The following is a 19,937-nucleotide window of genomic DNA, read 5'->3' as shown; positions in this document are numbered from 1 at the left end:
ATAGGTGCATGAGATTGCAGAAAGGAAACGGAGTATTCAGCCCCTCCTTTAGCAACCACCTGCATTTATTTTCTGGACAGCAGGGGATTATTCACCTTCTCTCCTTCCAGCGTGGGTAACAACCCAGTGTTTGGCCCTTCTGCTGACAACCCATTATAGGGTTGTAGGGTAGGAAGCCCTCTGTTCCCCACTTGACAGAGAAAGCAAGCAGGCTGCTGGCAGAGGCATGGAGTGCTTCATTCCTTCTCCAGCAGCCTGCTGGGTTTCTGTACTGGGTGCACAGGAAGTGAAGCTCCCTCTTATGCATCCATCATTGCAACTGAGAGAGCTGGCGGCAGAGTAGAGTTCTCCTTCTCTCTGCCTTCTGGGTTTTTATGGTAGACTAAGGATGGCAAAGCCCACCACCTGCAAGCAGTTTTGAAGGGTGGTCAGGGCCACCAACCTACCAATCACCCAACCTCATAGGACGGCAACTGTAATGCCAGTGGATCAGCACAGACATATCTCTTATCTTAGCGCTGTCCCACAGTTCTAAGATTGGAGATAGGCCTCTGCATGCCCTTTGAGGGTAAAAGTTAGAAGCAGATGTTTATTTTCAATCTTAATGTTAAGTACCACAGTGCCACACTTATCTCTGATCTTAAATACTGTGGGACTACAACACTAAGATCAGAAATAAGAGATTGGAAAAGCCCAGGGGGCATGGTTTGCCCAAAATGGCTTTCTGGGCCAAATTCAGAGGTGGGCCTAATTAGGCTCATGGGCCTGGAGGTTTCCAACTGCTGTGCTTAGTCACTCAGCAGGCGAAACTCCTACATTTCTTGCATGGGCACACAGGAGGCTGGGGGTAGATCTAGAACGATTGATGGCTCTGCTGACAACCTATTGGATCCACAGAAAGGAGTATCACCACTTAGTCGTCCAGCACAGAAACACAGCAGGTTGATGGTGGAGCCTTGACATGCAGGATAGACTTTGCTTCCTGCATAACTAGCATAGTAACACCATAGACTATTGGAAAAGGGGCAGAGTGATCTGACCATATCCCGTGACTTCACGGAGCACTCAGCATAGAAACAAGTGAGTTGATGGAGTGGGAAGAGAGTGCTCATTTCTAGTTAGTACAGTGTTTTGCTAGTCTGTTTTTTTAGTCACAAGAGAGGCTGGGAAAGGAAGAATGGAGTGCTTTGCTTATTCTCCACTAGCTACTCTTGTGAGTAAAAAGCAGGTGAGTGCAGGGCATTGCCAGGACTAATTTATCAGGCTAGGTATATTTGGGTGGTATATTTCCTCTTGTTGCAATACACAGACATATTTCACGCTGCAGAGTTCCTAAGGGACTTGCTGTATCTTCCTCTAAACTTCTAAATAGGGGTGAGCCAATTTTCCAGTGCAGGCAGGTGTATAGCTACATTCCTTTGTACAGAAAATTGCTACTAAGCATGAAAACTCAGATCAAGATGCTTGATTAAATTTTCAATAGTTTGTCAGAAAGTTACAACCATGTTACTTTGTTCCACATGCTGCACAGAGAAAAGGGGAGTTATTGGCAGCAAGGGAGACAGTCTGGACAATTTTGCTAGTCTAAGCTTACACAAAGATTAAGTCTGTCAGAGCCCTCTGTAAGGTAGACATCCCAAATCCTGCTGAATGTCTAGTTCTGAGTCCTGCCTAGAGCATGTTTTGGTAACTCTCCTTTGAGGCATCTATGTATTCTTCCTTTGGGTCAAGGTTTTGAATGTAAGTGTTCCATCAAAATCTGAACTCATCTAGGTCAGCTATATCATGTTCTGGCTGAACAGTATATTGATCTTCTGGTATTGCAGCTCTTTCTGAAAGTGTTGAGAACTACCAGCCTGTTGAAGACGTGTTTCCATTTTTGCTTTTGTTCAGACTCATTGACAAGAATATTGATGTTGGTGCTTTCAGCACAGCTGTGCCATTGCATGTTATTGCAAAGCCAACTGCAGCATTTGCTGGACATTGTGATCTTTAATCCATTGTTTTCAGAAGTTTGAAGAAAAGTCATAATTCTTCTCCTTTGGAAGTGTATTATGAAAGCACTACCCTGCTCACGTTTGTTCATGAAACATCATTTATATCAGCTTCCCTATTTTTCACATAGAAAACCTATGTATAAGGTGGTAGATTGGCATGCAACATATAAACTGTCAGGTAGGACAGTTGGGGGGCACAGATATTCATGGGAAATGACCATTCAGCTCACCAAAGCTTCCTATTGTGTAGCACAGGAGTGGGGATCCCTGAGTTATGGGTTTAATTAAGCTGGGAACAGATCCCAGTTTGGCCCATAAGGCTGTTTTCTCCAAACCACTTGCCCCAGTCGCATACTTGACATCATATGTGATGTCAGGTGAGGGACAGGTGAAGATGCTACTGATTGGCAGTTAGAGTAAGCCAGTTGGGGTTGGCTGCACTACTGAGTTCCCACTGGGTAACTAGCTAGCCAATCCTTGAATGGGCTTGCAAAGAGTCCTGCTCAGCACTCTGAATTGCCAATGATCAGCTGATCAGTGGTACAAAGCACTCCATCACTATTGTGACATTAGGTGATTAACAGGTGGTGTTCCCACTCACCTGTCAAATTTGGCCTGTGCAGGGTAGGGGAGATAAGGATCTGGCTTGCTACGTAATTCCAGTTCCCTAGGGTTCCTTTACCTTTACCCCTGTTGTAGCAAATGAGAATGAGGCAAAACACAAGTGTATGTAATCCCACCTGTGCTTGCTGTTCTCTGTAACCATATTCTCTATGTAGGAATTTTCTTATTTCAAGCTGCCTTTATGCTGTGGTTAGGGATACGTGTTCCCTGCAAGTCAAAAGTCAGTTTTCTGCCTTGAGAAAAGAACTATTATGCAAATAGCACACATGGCAGGAATCCTGATCACTTACTCATTGATCTGCAGGTTGCTTTGAACATTTCAAACAGAAATATTGAAATGGAGAACCTCTTTCCTTACTGCATTTTGGCCCAAAGAAGACTGTACCATGGAAGTTGAGCACAAAATATATACTTACATTTACATTTTTACACTGTGTATTAGAAGTTTTTTTTAAAAAGAGGGCTGCAGTGTTTGATCAAATAGGTTCATCTATTAACCTTCCAGACCATTAAAAAAGTGCCCCTGATTAATTAGGGGCCATTTTAGAAGAGAGAGCCCTTCTCTCTCCCCTAAACTGGTGCCTGCCATTTGCTTCCCTCTTCTCTATTCTCTGTCCTTGTGGACATCAGATGGAGAGATGTTGATGGAGACTTGCAGATCCTTGGGGTGCCAGCACCTTTGTCTCTGGAGGGCGTTGGTGTGGCAAGGAAAAAAGATTATTCTACCCCACCACCAAGACACCACATTATTCTACCCCACCACCAAGACACTGGGCACTTCTAGACAGGTTGTTAGGCTCCAGTTCTGCAGATTTGCTCTGGAGTGAGCTCCACTGAAATCAGTAAACCTTACTTCTGGATAGGTTGTTTCAGAAAGCATCATGTTCTCTCCCTCAGAATTGTTGGTTCTGTGCATTTTCAGATTTATACAAACTTGATGAAAACTTGTATGATCATTAACGGACTACTTTGTTTTGTCTAGGTAATGAATACTCATATAAGCTACCATATAAAATAATAAGAATTCTAAATTGTTGTAAGCCACCTTGAGTAAGTTTTTTTTTTGTATAGGATTGGACATAGCTGTCAGTATACATAAAACATACATAATATATTGACTTAGCAGAGCACAAATAAATTTAAAAGCATAATTAATCTTAGCAAACTCATGCTGTCATTCACAGTGGAGTTTTTTTTAATACATTGTGACATCAGTGACACAACATGGGCACTTTCAGATTGACTTTTGACACACAAGATTTGCTAACACTTGCTAAGAATATGGTGGGATAACACTGGGATAAGTTTACGCTAGGAAGTCAACCTCCTAACTCACTGTTGGTTGCTCAGAACAATGCTTCTGCTTTGCCTCTGCTTCTTGGGTGCATATATCAACGTTGTAGTAAAAGCTCTCTCAGAAATATCTTTGTGTGTCTCATCCTCTTTGTCTGGCTTACATTGAAGTTTCCAGAGTAACCATAAATTTAAGAGAATTTTAGAAATTGTGTTAAATTTGCATTCATACTACTACTTGTTGATTTGATAAATAAGAAACTATGCTCTTCAGTTGCTGTGACTCATTCTTCAGAGGAGTGTTCATATCATGTCATTTGCCTTTTGGGCTGGCAACAGGTGTTTAGTAGGAAGTCTTTGCCAAGGAGGAAGATTTTAGATAATGGCCATTCAGAACTGGGCTACTATTTGGCTGAATGGCTGCTGTGACTCGCTGCTTTTGCTGCTTCCTTTTCAAGCTTGTTGCGTTGTCTGCTAAGGACTGCTTTTGGTCTTCAGTGCTAGCTGTATTATTTTGGGGTCTCTTTGGTAAGGTCTTCTCAGTAGGGGACCCCCCCCCTTAATCTAGCCGATGTAGAGTATGCAACCCAGGAATTCTCTCATGACCTCTGAACGTCTTGGGTGCAAAGTGAGAGTGGCAGTATTTTTGGACTGGTGAGCCCTTTGCAAGTATTGAGGGCTAGGGTAAATGCCCAGCCTCATCACTCTGGAGTTACCAGTGTTTGGTTTGCGTCATAGTTTTAATTGCATTCTGTACCTGGTCTGCAGTGGGTATTTTTTCAGAGCTGGGTTGTGCTGTTGCATCCCCCCCCCCACCATTGTACTAAACGATTTTTCAGCTGAATGTTTAGGTGGGTATTAAAATAGGTGAAATAGACAATGCACACACTGCTTCCTTCAAACAAGAAATAACCTCACATCCTTGGGTTGTTCCCCAGCTCTTTTCCTGCTTAACTCAGCCTGCTACAATGCCTGCCTATTTTTCTACCAACCACTCTGTCCCCCTTCTAAATAAATTTAGTTGTAACTGAAGCCAGATCAGCACATGCAATGGAATTAAGGTGGAAGAGGCCTAATTTAGTAGAATGTACAGAACCACTTCAGACTGCAAGTGTAGAATCATGAATGCACCCATACATAAATCACTATGCAAGTAAAAAACTAACACAACGTTGGCTGTGCTAGAAACTTTCTCCCTGATGTGCATTTATATATTTATATATTTATATTTATATTTATATTTATATTTATATTTATATTTATATTTATATTTATATTTGGGTTTCAATATGAGGGACCATTCAACAATAGATATCCCCCACCTGCAGTGTGAATTCTTGTCAGCCACTTTTTCCATCTCATTCTACTGTCTTTCTGGATTGGGCCCAAGTCCCACTGAAACCCATGAAAGAAGTTAAATACTATTCATTTGAGCCCCGTTGTATTTAACGGAGCCTAGTCTTGTCAAACCTTTGCCTCTGTCTCTCAGCCCCCTACTTTCCAGACCCTCTGACTAAACACCCTTAGGCTCAGTATCCGCTTGCCCCCTTCCTTCCGCTTTCATTGTGCTGTTATTCTGTCCTTAGACTCTGTATTTTTCCCTTTCAGCCATCCTGGCCTTTCCTTTAAACTTAGAGTAGTTGTAATGTGTACTACTGGCATCTTCATTTGGAGCAGCACTTGACAGAAAAGGGGTTCACACGATTTGCACACAAGTGACAGCTCAACACAACGATATATTAGCAATTTTTATTATACCTTTCTTCCAAGGGACTCTGGGTGCCTGGTCTTCCTTTTCCCCACAATCCCCAATTTTATCCTCGCAGCATCCCTGGGGAGAGAGAAAGTGACTGCCTTTAGGTGAGCTTCATGACTTAGTAGGGATTTGAACATGCATGTCTCTGGTCCTAGTCCAACACTCCAACCTCTACATCACACTAACTCTTTGATCACCTTGTCACTGAAATCCCTTTTGTACATGCAGATGACCTTTATCTCTGTCTGGCTTCGCCCCTGCATCCCCATAAATCATGAAAATGGTAAATCTAGTACCCACTTAACATTTTTTTTCAGCGATACTAAAGCACAACTCATGCACAAGGAAGCACTTGTGACAAGCTTGTGCTACAGAATTGAACCCCACATGGGCAAATGGGGGGTTTTGTAGAAATAGGTCACTGCAAGAGAGAAAGACACTAACTGGCAGAAGCTTTGACGTTTGGGGGTGAGAGCTGATCCCAGGGAATTACTCCAGCCATTATGAAGTTACTTGCCCATTCCTTGAATTGGGTGGACTGACGCTATTAATAATTATTTCTTCCTCTGCTTCTTAAACTTAAAGGATCATGTATGGAAGAGGAAGCTTCTATCATCACAGTCCCTAGACGTGATGGCAGTTAAGGGGTTTGAAGGGCATATTTTTACACTGATCTCCCCAGTACAATTGTAACACATAGAAACATAAAAATATATTAACACTAGTATTTGTTCCTGAGATCAAATAAAAATGCATTGTGGGCTAGTGATGGCTGACTTATGGGCGGTTCTTCTAGAATTTCCTTCACTATAAATAAACCCATTAGCCTGTGGAATAGCAAGCACTAAGATTTGAGGTTATTGTGCTAATTGTGACAGTATAAACTAGTATGGCGGAGTAGTGATGATGGTCTTATGAAGCAGGTTTGTGGTTATTGTCCCTATATTCCTTTTTGGTGATGGAATTTCATGTGTACATGTTGGATGATACCCATTGACTACTGTGGAATTACATAATGCTTAACATTAACTGCTGTTCAACCATCTTATGTTGTTGTTGGGTGATTTCTCCTTAGCCAAAGACTGACCTCCCTTGCTCAGAGTGATATGTCTAGTCCTCTGTCGTCTGAAAATGCTGAGTCTTATACTGGACCAAGAAACACACCTTAGTCTCTGTGGAGAACTGCACTAGTGGGTCTTTCATATATGGAAACTCTGCTTTGTTTTATGTAATTGTTGCAACTGTTGGAAGTCATAGTGTCTCCAAAGGCTGAAACAGCACAACTGTTCATTCCACTCTACACAAGCTATTGATTGGCATTTATATTAGGAATGAAAAGAGTGGAAGAGGTGGGGGAATGGGGGGGAGGGAGAGAAAATTTTGCTTCACTTGGGAAGCAAGGATTGCTCTCTAAAAATGAGAACTGTTCAAAAAAGTTCAATGATTGTATACTTTTGGTTTTTTGCATCTGTATTGCTCATCTCATGCAATAAAAATGTTTAAATAATGTGTACTTTTATAGCCCTTTTATTGTGATCTCATAGATCATAACATCGGTTCTATTATATGGAAATCCACAACAATATTGGAGACAACTCACATTTCTGTTAGTGAGGGCAGGACTACAGCTTAGCTGTGATTTCATTCAGACTCGGTATTTTGCAAATTGTACTCAGGACCTACCTTGCTTCCATTAATTGAAAGTGTGCTACTTAAGAACTTCAAGGTATTTTTCAGCTCCTACTACTGTAAGTATAGATAGCACAATCCTACCCAAGCCCTGTGCTGTTTACTTCAGAGGGCTTCCATGGTCTTGCCCACTCATACTTCTCCACGCTTACATTCCTGCCAGAACTTTGGTCCCCCAGCTGTGCCATCCAAAGGTCTGTTGCCTCAAAAGACTTTCCTTTTGTCCCTCGCTGCCCTGCATGCTTGGTATTACCTCCCAGAACACCTGCAGTTTCCTGCCCCCAAACCCCTCTTCAAGATCCACCTGCCCTGTTAATCATTTGGCACAGCCCCTTGATTCCCATGCCTTGCTGTAACTCCGCCTGTAGCTAAAAGTGTTCATTGTTTCCCTAATTACCCTTCCCCCCCTCCCCGCCCTCACTCTGTTTCCTGAGTCAAATTTTAGAAGGTAGCCTCCTCAGGGCAGGGAACTGACCTTTTGCAGTCTGTAAAGCATTATGGCACACTGGTAGGACTACTGTATAGATCAATCAATAGCAACTGCAAGGAGAACTAATTTTGTTCCATAAAATGGACCAACGTCTTAGAGAAAGTACCGTGGTACCTTGGTTTACAACCATAAATATTTCCGGAGGTCAGTTTGTCAGTTTGTAAACCAAAACATGTTGTAACCCAAGGCGCGCTTTCGCCAATGGGGCCTCCCCTCACCAAAAAAAATTCCATAATAATAATAATAAATTTTATTTATATCCCGCCCTCCCCAGCCGAAGCCGGGCTCAGGGCGGCTAACAACAATAAAACACTACAAAAGTACAGCACAAACAACACTCTAAAATCATTCATTATAAAATTAATTAATTCAAGCCACGGGCAACCATTGGGCCAGAGCTCCGCGAAGATTGCTGAGGGAGGGAGTCAGGCTGTGCCCTGGCCAAAGGCCTGGTGGAACAGCTCTGTCTTGCAGGCCCTGCGGAAAGATGTCAAGTCCCGCAGGGCCCTGGTCTCTTGTGACAGAGTGTTCCACCAGATCAGAGCCACGGCCGAAAAAGCCCTGGCTCTAGTTGAGGCCAGCCTAACTTCTCTGTGGCCTGGAACCTTCAAGATGTTTTTATTTGAAGACCGTAAGTTTCTCTGTGGGGCATACCAGGAGAGGCGGTCCCGTAGGTACGAGGGTCCTAGGCCGTATGGGGCTTTAAAGGTTAAAACCAAAAAAGGGTTGCACACCGGGACACGCACTTCCGGGTTTGGCATGGTTGTAATCCAAAACGTATGCAAACCAAGATGTATGCAAACCTAGGTACCACTGTAGTAATGGTACACTTGAAACAAGTAGAGAGATGGCTTCTTTAAAGTACAGTGGCCCATTATTAGGATAGGCCATTGAAAAGGGTAATACAGTGGTACCTCGGGTTACATACGCTTCAGGTTACAGACTCTGCTAATCCAGAAATAGTACCTTGGGTTAAGAACTTTGCTTCAGGATGAGAACAGAAATCGTGCTCTGGCGGCGCGGCGGCATCAGGAGGCCCCATTAGCTAAAGTGGTGCTTCAGGTTAAGAACAGTTTCAGGTTAAGAACGGACCTCCGGAACGAATTAAGAACTTAACCCAAGGTACCACTGTACTGAAACCATGCATCATCTCAATTTCCTCTCTCTCTCCCCCCCCCCACCTCCCCAGGTATTTTCATCTCCATAAACTGTAATTATAACTTGTGAGCGTGTGTATGGAATAAAATAAAATATCAAGTGGGTGGGCACTTCAGTGTTGGGAAATGCATTGTGGGCTAGAGAGCTATAGATTACAGTGGTACCTCGGGTTACATATGCCTCAGCTTACAGACTCTCCTAACCCAGAAATAGTACCTCAGGTTAAGAACTTTGCTTCAGGATGAGAACAGAAATCGTGCTCCGGCGGCGCGGCAGCAGCGGGAGGCCCCATTAGCTAACGTGGTACCTCAGGTTAAGAACAGTTTCAGGTTAAGAACAGACCTCCAGAACGAATTAAGTACTTAACCTGAGGTACCACTGTACGGGCATCTTTTGTCTGGGCTGCATAACCTACAGTAGGGTCTCTGCCCAATTGCCTTTCTTGCTATGAGTAGTTACCTCAGTAGCCAGGTGAGGAGAGCTCCTGCCTAGCAATTTCATGCAACTCCAAGGCATAGCAGCTGTTCCATCATCACAGGAAAGGAAAGCAGAGTCTATCCTGGTCCCAGCTGGAAAACACCTCAGAATACTTAGGAGACTTGCCTCGGATGAAGATACAAGAAACTGATCTATCACAGAGGATACCAGAAGAGGTTGGGAAAGATGGCAGAGCAGGGATGGGAAAGGCTGGCTACATTTTTGGTATCCTTTTTAGAAATGCATTTGTGATTGCATGCCAAGCATTTAAGTCACAACTGATTTGTCATGTTTTTTGGGGAGGAAACCAACCCCGTGCCCAACCTCAGCTTTAAATTATGTGTTCAAATATAACTGCTGACTTCCTAGCCTTTCCTAAACATTTACATCTCAGCAAAGTTGGTTAGAAACAGATTCTAGAATTGTACTTCTTTTTTGCTTCCTGCATAGTATAATTTGCTAACTTTTTTAGTTAAGAGGAAGTGTCTGTCATCATAACGTCTGAAGTACAGACGCTTAGCCATTTTATTTTGCCCTCACAGAAGTCAGTAGTGTGTGTATCCCCACCACCGTTCCAGTTGGAGTTTTATTATTTTTTACCATACAACCATACATAATCTGTTTCCCAAGGCAAATGTAAACTGTTGTTGAGACTCTGAAGGTATGAATATTTCTCAGTGATAGTTCTCAGTGTTCATCGAATTATGAGTTAATTGTTTCAGTTATAAAAATAAGATACTGAGTTATGTATTAAGAAATCATCACTTCTTTAGCTCTCCCCATTCCTTTATATGCAGATTCTTGGGGTGCATGACAAATATTGCAAGCAAAATACGAGGCAAACCTTATCACCCATTTTTTTGTGCGATCAAGGTATTGCAGGGGTTTGGGTCATCATTATTCTGCCCATTATGTTACTAGATAGAAACCAGTGAATTTGGTCAATTTTAACAACATTTCACTTGTCACTAACGCATGCGTGTTTGCGTTTTATAAATTATTGTGTTTTGTGTTGCTAAACGTTTAAAGTCCTAAGGCAAGATAAGATATTGTAGCAAGGACCATCTTTGTGGTTTTCACAGCTCATCAGTGTATATCTGTAACATTTGAAGGGCATGTTTTTCAAATAACATGAATTCTCTTCAGAAAGGAAAAATATGGATGATTGTGCTGGAAATACCAGGAACATGTGTAGAACAGTCTATATAGCACCTTTGTGCATTCATGTAAGTCCCCTTTGATGCACTGGGCTTTGTGTGCATGGCGTTGCTCACAGCACACAAGTAAATCAACAACAAAACATTAATTTCCAGTAGTACGCTTAAATTGAATGCTATTGTGAACATTACCAGAAAAAAGAAAAGAAAAAGAAGTCACTCTTATCTTTTCCTGCTTCTATCTTCTCCTGCTTCTGCCATCCTGTAGGAAATAAGAATTATGAGTGTATGTGAGCCCAGGTAATGTATGGAATACATGAGTCTTGCTAGTGCATTCCCCATAGGTGTTCCAGGCACATTGCCATGAGAAATAAACCAGAAAGTCAATATAATTCAAATAATGGAATGTTGTTACCCACCCTATGTATACAGTACGACCACAGCACACATGCATTTTACTTAGGTGAGTTCAGTCATATGTGCTTGGCTCTGGAGGTGGTGGGCTTTCCGGCGATGGTTGCAGCAGAGGAGATGGCTGCAAAACAGGGAAGCAACATAGGCAAGCAGACAGAAGAAGAAAGCTGCAGGAGAGAGGAGAGAGACACACACAGAGAGCTGCAGGCAGAAGAAAAAAGCTGGAATGGAGCCACAGCTCCTGTCTCCCTCTGCATTTAGACCTCTTAGGAATTGGATACCATGATCATGTCCCCATATAAACTTGGTTTGCTTATTATTTATTTTATAATATTCATACGCCGATTGCAACCTCCCCCACTCAAAGTGGTTTACAAAAAGGTTGCAATCCTTCCCCCGGCCCGGGCAGTAAAAATAAGTATGTGCTGTCCGTTTCTAAGGCTTTGGTTCTTTGCGGTGGTGTCCCTCTGCTGATTGAAGACACAAGGATACAGTGGAGGCTTCTGTCAACAGAATGGGAAGGGAGATTATACTTGCTGATGCCCCCCACTAAAAAAATTGCTCCAGAGGCTTTTGTGGGGGATGGGGGAGCTTTGAAACAGCATGGACAGTGGTATGGGAGAGGGGGAATCAAAGGAAATGTTTACCTCTCTGTTCTTCTGATAGAAACCTTCACTGGACAAAAGCACTTCCTGTTAGTGGAAGGACACAATTGGACAGTCTCATTCACTGTATGATTACAGTCATACCTCGGGTTACAAATGCTTCAGGTTGTGCGTTTTCGGATTGCACATCGCGCCGAACCTGGAAGTACCGGAACAGGTTACTTCCAGGTTTTGGCGCATGTGCCGAAGCGCCGAATTGCAACCCATGTGTGCGCAGACGCGGCGCTGTGGGTTGCAAATGTGCCTCCCGTAGGGATCACGTTTGCAACCCGAGCATCTACTGTAGTTCCTTTTGCAAATTAAGCAGTCAAACAGGAGACCAAGATTCAGTGCTATATGCAAAGTTATTGAGGGAGGACGTACGACTTCATTTCTACCCAGAACTTCCATTTGGTTTTTAATTCCATCTTCCCTACCCCATTTAACTGAATGTGTAAGGACAAGTCCTCTTGAGCATACTGCCCCATCTCAGGTCAATGTGGCCATTGATTATAGAGCTGCCAGTTGGTAAATATAGTTGCTAATGAACTTGCTCAACAAGTTGGTTTTAGAGTATTTTACCCCTCGGTAAGAGAGAGAGAGAGAGAGCGCACAAAGGCTGAAAAATGGACGTTTTTAAATGTTTATAAAAAGGCTCTTGTTGAAAAAGGACTTTTGAGCGGGCGTTTGAGGTCCTGTGGTGCAAGGTTTCCTGTCCGCTCATCTTTACAAAATACGTCTGCAGAGCAGTTTTTTGCTGCCTGTGTCCCTACAATGTGACACTTCACAAATCGACCCAAGTTTATTTCCTTTAAATGCTTTATCCGGCAAACACATCCCCCTCGCTGTTGGGTGATTTTTGAATTAGCTTTAGAAAAGATTACATGGATAAACACAGCATTGTCGTCGTTAATAGAAACCTGTGCAGTGAGGTCTATGGGCTGCAAGATCGGTAACAGTGCCAATGACAGTGAAGTATGGCCTTATCGAAAGGAGAATTCATAAGAGGCTGCCCTGGGACACTCCACTACTGTCCTTCTGTGTATCCTTACAATGTTATCTGTCCTCTCAGTACGGAGTATCAAATGTCTGTCACGAGTATAGAAATTAATTTAATGTCACCTGAAGACATGCAATTAATCTTTTGGAGGTTTTCATAATACCTTTACAGAAAGAGTTGCCAGTTTGGCGGATTTGGATTTTGGGTTTTAGTCAAAGATAAGGAAAATTAATTTTTCATCAGGGTTAATACAAGCTAGAAGGGCCACAAAGGCTGAGAGAGATGGTTGGGGAATTTGTCAAGTGTTGTCACTCTGGAATAATGCTGCTTAACGCCTGATAGGTGTAATCAAGAGTTGAGATTTCTATAGAAGGGGATTAATCAATTTGCTCACTACAGAATGCTTGCTGGTGATATCGCTCATTCGCGGGGTTTTAAGAATTAAAATAAGATTTGATCTGTCAAATTGCAAGAAGCTCTGACAGTATCAATGGGGCAGTTTTTTATCAGGACATCCTCGAAGCATTTGTTATAAATAAATTTGTCTGGCTAATATTGGTGGCAAACAAACTTCATCTTCATTGTGAAACTGTCAGGGTATCCGTGATAGAGTGCACAGCATACAAAATTCTGGCACTCCTTCAAAGGTCTTATTTATTAAAGAATGCATGTTCTTTACAATAATGCATGGTCTCTTAAGTTTCTGGAGGTAATTAAGTTTAGATTTCTGCAAATAAACCATTGATCTAGAGATGGTTGGACCTCATTCTTTTATGTTCTTTCTTGTACAGTCCAGCTGGACTTTGAAGGTGACTTCCAAGTCGCAAATGACAATAGAAAATTAATACAGTGGTACCTTGGTTTGCATACATCTTGGTTTGCATACGTTTTGGATTACAAACATGTCAAATCCGGAAGTGCGTGTCCTGGTTTGCAACTTTTTTTGGATTACAACCCAGGGGGGGGGGGATTCCGAACAAAAGTTTTTGGGAGGCCTTGGGTTACAACCCTTTTTGGTTTACAAACGGACCTCCGGAACGGATTATGGTTGTAAACCAAGGTACCACTATACCACATAAGTACAATATTAAGCTATATGTCAGTGTGCAACACCTTTAGCTTAGGAATGTCTTATACCCCTCACTGAAAACTGGCAAGGATTGTGGGGGTTTTGGGGGGGGGGTTGTAACAAATTACTTGTGATACAATACTGTTTTATATAATAATGGGATGAAAGCATATTTCTTGACTTCCCACTGTTTGCATTTTAAATCTGTAGGATCTGGTATTTTGCGGATCAACTGTTTAAGAATTGACTGTGACTAGAGCGCCTGCCCTTTTAACTGTACTGTCTCACACCTAATCCTGTTCTTGTTTTTTCACTTTGCATATGAAGAATAAGAATATATTAAAGGTCATCTGAAAATATTGGTCTTGATTCATAATGAAAGTTGGCTTTCAAGGTTTGAAGATCAGTAAATCTACCAAAATAGTGCTAATGTATTTACTTGGTTATTGGCTCGGTTCTAAGGCTTGCTCTGTGGGCAGATAATTGTTGAGGATGGGAACTATTTGGTTCTGTGCAAATGCAGCCTTGGCACTGTCGTTGCCGGAGGCTACACAAAACATGTTAACATACTGGTAAAGGCTCAAGTAAGTGAAAGGCTAAGCAAAAGTTTCAGGTCTACTTGGCAGAGTTAAATGTACATAAACATAACTCTTAGAACCGCCCCGAGACCTCCGGGTATAGGGCGGTATATAAACTCAATAAATCACAATCACAATCATCATTAGAAAGGTTTGCATCCCCTCTAGGACAACACTGGTTTTAATTGAGTCCCAAAATTTGGAATGATACATATAACAGAATGATGCCCTTCTCAAGTAGCTCTTATAATAATAATAATAATAATAATAATAATAATAAATTTTATTTATATCCCGCCCTCCCCAGCCGAGGCTGGGCTCAGGGCGGCTAACAACAATCAAAATAATCCAACGTTCTAAAAACATTTCATTATAAAACTTAATGAAAATCAAATTGATGGCAACCATTAAGCAAAATTCTGTGCAGATTGCCAGAGGAGGGGGTCAGGCTTGGCCCTGACCAAAGGCCTGGTGGAACAGCTCTGTCTTGCAGGCCCTGCGGAAAGATGTCAGGTCCCTAGCTTGGACTTGATGAGAGATGGATTTCTGTGAATCGTCTAGTGTCATGGCAAAAAAGATTTGCATACACCATAATTAGAAAATAATAGACGTTTGGATAGTCCAACATCCTGCTTCCATCAGTGGCAATTCAGATGCCCCTGGACATCTCAAAAGCAGAATACAACCCCCCCCCCCAGCTGTGTGTCCTGCAATATTTGGTCCTCAATATGCCCCTGAACCTGGCTAGTAGTCATTGATTTCCCTTAAACATGCCTAAACTCTTTTTAAAGCCAGCAAAGCTAGTGGCTATCACTAATCCTGTAGGAGTGAATTCTGTTAGGTATTGTTTGACTTTATTTTCCCTAACCTGAATCAACAGCCATTCGGTTTTATTGGACATCTGAATTCTTCTGTTTTGAATGGAGTGGAATTCTCTAGCCATTTTCTCCATAATTTGCAGCTTTATAAGCCACCATCATGTCTCACCTTTTGTAAACTAAAAAGGCGCAAAAGCTTTTAGCCTTTCCTTATAGGAAAAACACTACAGCCCACTTAATCTTAAATTGCTTTCTTTCTTTTTTAAAAGCAATATTTTCTTTTATTTTTGGGGGGTAGAACTTATTTATGATTACATATATTAATCTGAACTTATAAATATATAACACATAAAGAAACGTACATTTTGTAATATAAAATGCATAGCATAACCAACACCATCTTATAACAATGCAGATTTGACCTGCAAGTCTACTTCTCATAAGGATCTGGCCTATGGAGCAAAAAAATGTTCCCCATTCCTGCTGTAGACAGTAAAAATTGACCCAAGAGATAAGCAGCCCTTGTGCTGTCAGTTTTTGATATAGAAGTTGAAACAGTATCTGAAATTTCTACCCAGATTAAAATAATTCAGACTCTCTTAACAGATATCACCACTCTAGTCTATCAAATCCCCTTTTGGCACTTAGAAATAACGATATAGACTTTCAGTTCTTATCTTGAGCTCTCTCTTACTGATTGACCTTTGTATGATGGAAGATAATTTACTGTTTCTCCAAAAAAAAAAAAAAAAAAAAAAGCCCCGTCTGATCAATATTTATATATATCAGAATGGTGGAGTTATAATGCTCAGCAGATAAACTATCTGGGCTAGGAAATTTGCCATTTTTAATTAATTAATTTTCAGCCTTCTGGTATTGTAAATGGGGCTTCTAGGTTTTTTTCTGATACTCATTTCATATTTTTTGGTAAATATAATTTTCTGCCATAATTATTTCTCCTTTACAGAATTCACCTAAGTAGCAAAAATTTTACCAAATTTCCCAAGTGAATTATGTGAACCATACATGCCAACATGATCTCTTTCCTCAGCATTGTACCTTTAATCATAACTACCTTTTTAAATTTTAAATGTCCCCTTCTGCATTTGGGAACCTAAAATTGGCGAGTGTTACCCAGAGAAAGCAACTATAAGCCTGGATAGAGGAATACAGCCCAAGGAGCATGCAGTAGGCAGCCCCCACTGTCATCAAACTAATCTGGCATGTGGATGTGATTCTGTTTTACCCATGCAAGTCACAGCTTAGATCAGGGATGGCCAACTCCTAAGAAACTGCGATCTACTCACAGAATAATAAAAAAAGTGATCTACCCTGGGGGGGGGGGGGTTCAGGTCAAATTCCTTTTTTTAAGGGGTTCAGGGAAAAGTTGCTGAGCTTTTATTTTTATTTTCTTAGGGGGAAGGGGAAAAGTCGCTCACCAAAAAATCACTTAGGAAACAATCAGCCTCACTGCAAAAGCTCCGCCTTCCGTTCTGGAGATCAGGCAACAATGGAGGGCGGGGCCCAATTATATTTTTAACTGAGGAAAGGGAACCAGCGATCAACCACAATCTACCAAAACCTCCTGGGGATCTACCAGATCACGATCGACCTGTTGGACATCCCTGGCTTAGATGTTCTCATATATTAGGCTTTGATTCATTTATACATGCAGAAGAACATTTGCATAGACTCTCTCCATTGTAGCTAGTAACCTGTCATCATGCCGGGGGGGTGGGGCGCGGGGGTAGCTTTTTGCCAACTCCCCATTTCATAATTCTATTTCCACTCGGCATTAACCCAAAATTTCGAGCCAGTTTCTGTTTTTAGCAGAATATGGTACCTGTGCAGACTAATCACACTCGGCGCTGTAGTAGCTTTGCAGAAAATGTGTGCTGCGTTTTGTGGATCCTGAACTGGTGTGGTGTTGTTTCCCTCAGGGTGGTGAGAACGTTGGCTTTTCTCACTCCGACCTGCCACATCACCGGCTACAGCAGCCCCTGGACCAAAGACATCAGCCTGTGCGGAAGGTCACGTTGACAAAAGGAACAATACAGCAACCACATCAGCACCAGCTGGCACAGATCCACTCACTTCCCCAGGGGCTGAAAAGCATCCCAGGGATACATCAGGCAAAGAAGGTATGGATTCACAATTTGTATTAAAATCACCTTTGTAATTTGTTTGAAAGACTAGCCAGGAATGAATTCCCACGGTTATTCAGATGCTGAACCAGTTAAAACATGCCAGCTGCTAGAGAAGGAGTGAAGAGAGAGTTGACGTGTCAAGTATTTGCAACTTTTTGTATTGTCATTTTAGTGTTAAAGTAGACTTTTACCACCTGAAACTGTCTTAATCTGCATGGCGTTTCTAAGGAGAACTTAACACGATCTCTGCCACAATGAACATCCATCATGTTAACAGAGAGCTCAGTTTCTCTGCTATGCAAACCTATAGAACTTCGTTGTCATTTTGTGCATCAGGGTGTTGCCCTCTTAGCATTGGACTTATCTTGCAGACTAGCTGAGCTTTTCAAGCTCTGAATTTGGAGAGCTGACACCACCCCTGGAAATCAGAAGGCCAGGGAGGCGAATGAAAACTGCTACGGCAAACCAGAGTTTCCAGGACGGTTGGGCAGTTATGAAAGCCCTTAAGGGAAACAGTGGCATAACCTTTCTGGTGCTGTTGCTTCCCCCCAGAGAGGAAATCCTTGTTACATTGACATGTCTCCATATTTGCACATTTATAGCACGCAGGGAGTCTGAACCGTTTGGCTGTCAGTCCAACGAACAAGCTTGTGTGTGTAAAATTTGCCAACAGCAACATGACACCTTTTAATCGGTCTCCGCTTTCATCATCTCCTTCTAAGTGAATTACTAACTTGCGCGTTACCTGTCAGATCCAGTTAGGCGAAAGCAAGTAAATAAAAAAATGCAGCTTACTTTTGTTCTTGGCAGGTCATTACACACGGGAGAGGCAGAGGCATTGCGGGCCAGATGGGCCGAGGACGCCTGATGCCAAATAAACAGAATCTGCGAGTGGTAGAGTGCAAACCACAGCCCTGCATTGTGTCAGTTGAAGGGCTTTCTTCATCAACCACGGATGTCCAACTGAAAAACCTGCTGATGTCGGTAGGACCTATTCAGGTAAATCACCCTGGGCTTGTGTTACTTGTGCCAGAAATCTTTCATCTTACAAAGCTCAATGTCTTTGATGGGAGGATGAGGAGGAGGCTTTTAGCAGTTAATTACATATATTTAAAGATGCCTCTCCCCCCCCCCCAACCACCCAGTGTGTCTGAAAGGAAAAGGCTTCTAGATAAAAGAATGATCTCAACTGTGATGCAGCAAGCACAGAGTGTTGTTCATCTCAATGCAGTGTCACACAAATGCCTTTCATGGTTGTTCCAGAGCTGCTTTTGCTAAGGGTTCAGCGTACTCGCAGGAAAATGCTGTGTCCTCAAAAAGTACAGAGAAAATAGTCTTTTAAGAGAGAAAAGGCGGTGTTCAGTTAGATAACACATCTTTTGGCTGATGGTGGGCTCTGCTGCTAACTCCAGTATTTATCATGAGCAAGATTGAACATTAAGGAGAAACTTTTTGGATATGACTTCTTCCCTCACCCCCACATGTGGCAAGATCATAAGTGGTACTTAGGTTTTACCACTTCCCCACCACTCGAAGTAGACACCAAAACCAGGCGAGTCCTGTTGTTTGATTTGCAGCGTATCCTCCAAACATGGACAGTGAAAGTAGTTTCATCAGGCAGGGCTGAAGATGATCCTGCAAGGGATCTTTAAGACCAGATGTTCACCTACATGTCATGAGGGGAGCAGGAAAGAAGAGCACAAGGCTGGGTCCTGCTTTCTGTAAAGTCAGAATTCCCTTTACTGAAGAAAATGTCCCCACCCCCACCCCCTCCATTTTATTCCCCCTCTGCATCTCGCTGGTAGTCTTATTGTCTCCCTGGAAAGGAATTCTTCCCCAGGTCAGATTGGGGAATGGAGAATTTGGTTGTGCCTTCCGCAATTGCAAGTGGAATTGGGAGCAGAGCATTTGGCCAGTATTTGGGGGGGGGGGGGTATGTTCAGATTGTTTCATAGAGGAGGAGGGTTTTTCCAACTTTATGGTATAGTGTAAGAGAGCAGCAACTTCTTATTCTCCTCTTCCTTGTCTGTGGACTGAGCAAGATGTGCTAGCTAGCTACCCACTTGGCCATCCAAGGAAGCGAGGGAATTGAGGAGGAGCTGCTTTGTTGCACTATATCATCAGATTTTTTGGGAGGGAAGAAAAACAGCACAGCCTGGTTTTTTTTTGCTCCCACCCCCCAAAATTGGGAGGGGTGGGGAGAAATTTTCTTCATCTTCCTCAATCTCGAAACCCAGCTAACAGCCCTGGTTGATACCAGGAGATTAGGAGTGTTCCTTACAGAAGATAGTTGTATAGAAAGGGCCAGCTCTGTAGTTCTGAGGCGTTACACTTCGCATTTTGTTGCAATGGAAAATGCTTCAATTTGCAGTTGTGATCACCCACTCCTGATAAGCTTGTTAATGGCATTCTGCTGCAGGATTGTGAAAGCATCACCCAAATAATCTTTGTTCACCTTGTACACACCTCAGGAAGTACATAGGGCTGATTCACACCCTCAGTAGTTGCCATGGTTTGTACCTTCTGCCTCAACCCTGTAGAAGTTCCTTTGCTGCCAGATGAAAAATTCTCCCAAACCTCATCAAGGTTTTGGGTGGAGGGATAATAAAATAACTTGTACTCCAGC

The 19,937-nt window shown here is 42.4% G+C and overlaps 1 protein-coding gene across 4 annotated transcripts in view; it reads left to right on the top strand.

Annotated features, from left to right (window-relative positions):
- RBM33 (RNA binding motif protein 33) overlaps positions 1-19,937 on the top strand; it is a 97,539-nt gene that overhangs the window by 54,129 nt on the left and 23,473 nt on the right. For 3 of the 4 annotated variants that reach the window (XM_083406116.1, XM_083406114.1, XM_083406115.1), the window contains exons 16-17: positions 17,105-17,305; positions 18,122-18,310. In XM_083406116.1, coding sequence (XP_083262242.1) covers positions 17,105-17,305; positions 18,122-18,310 — 390 coding nt within the window. Of the gene's footprint in view, positions 1-6,745; positions 7,178-17,104; positions 17,306-18,121; positions 18,311-19,937 lie in introns of those variants that run through there. The other variant, XM_083406117.1, reaches the window with a different exon arrangement.

The sequence above is a fragment of the Podarcis tiliguerta genome, assembly GCF_965153285.1.
Source record: "Podarcis tiliguerta genome assembly, chromosome: 12".
Classification (NCBI taxonomy): domain Eukaryota; kingdom Metazoa; phylum Chordata; class Lepidosauria; order Squamata; family Lacertidae; genus Podarcis; species Podarcis tiliguerta.
Note: the sequence above shows the minus strand (reverse complement) of the source record. Positions and strands in the feature narration are given on the sequence as shown.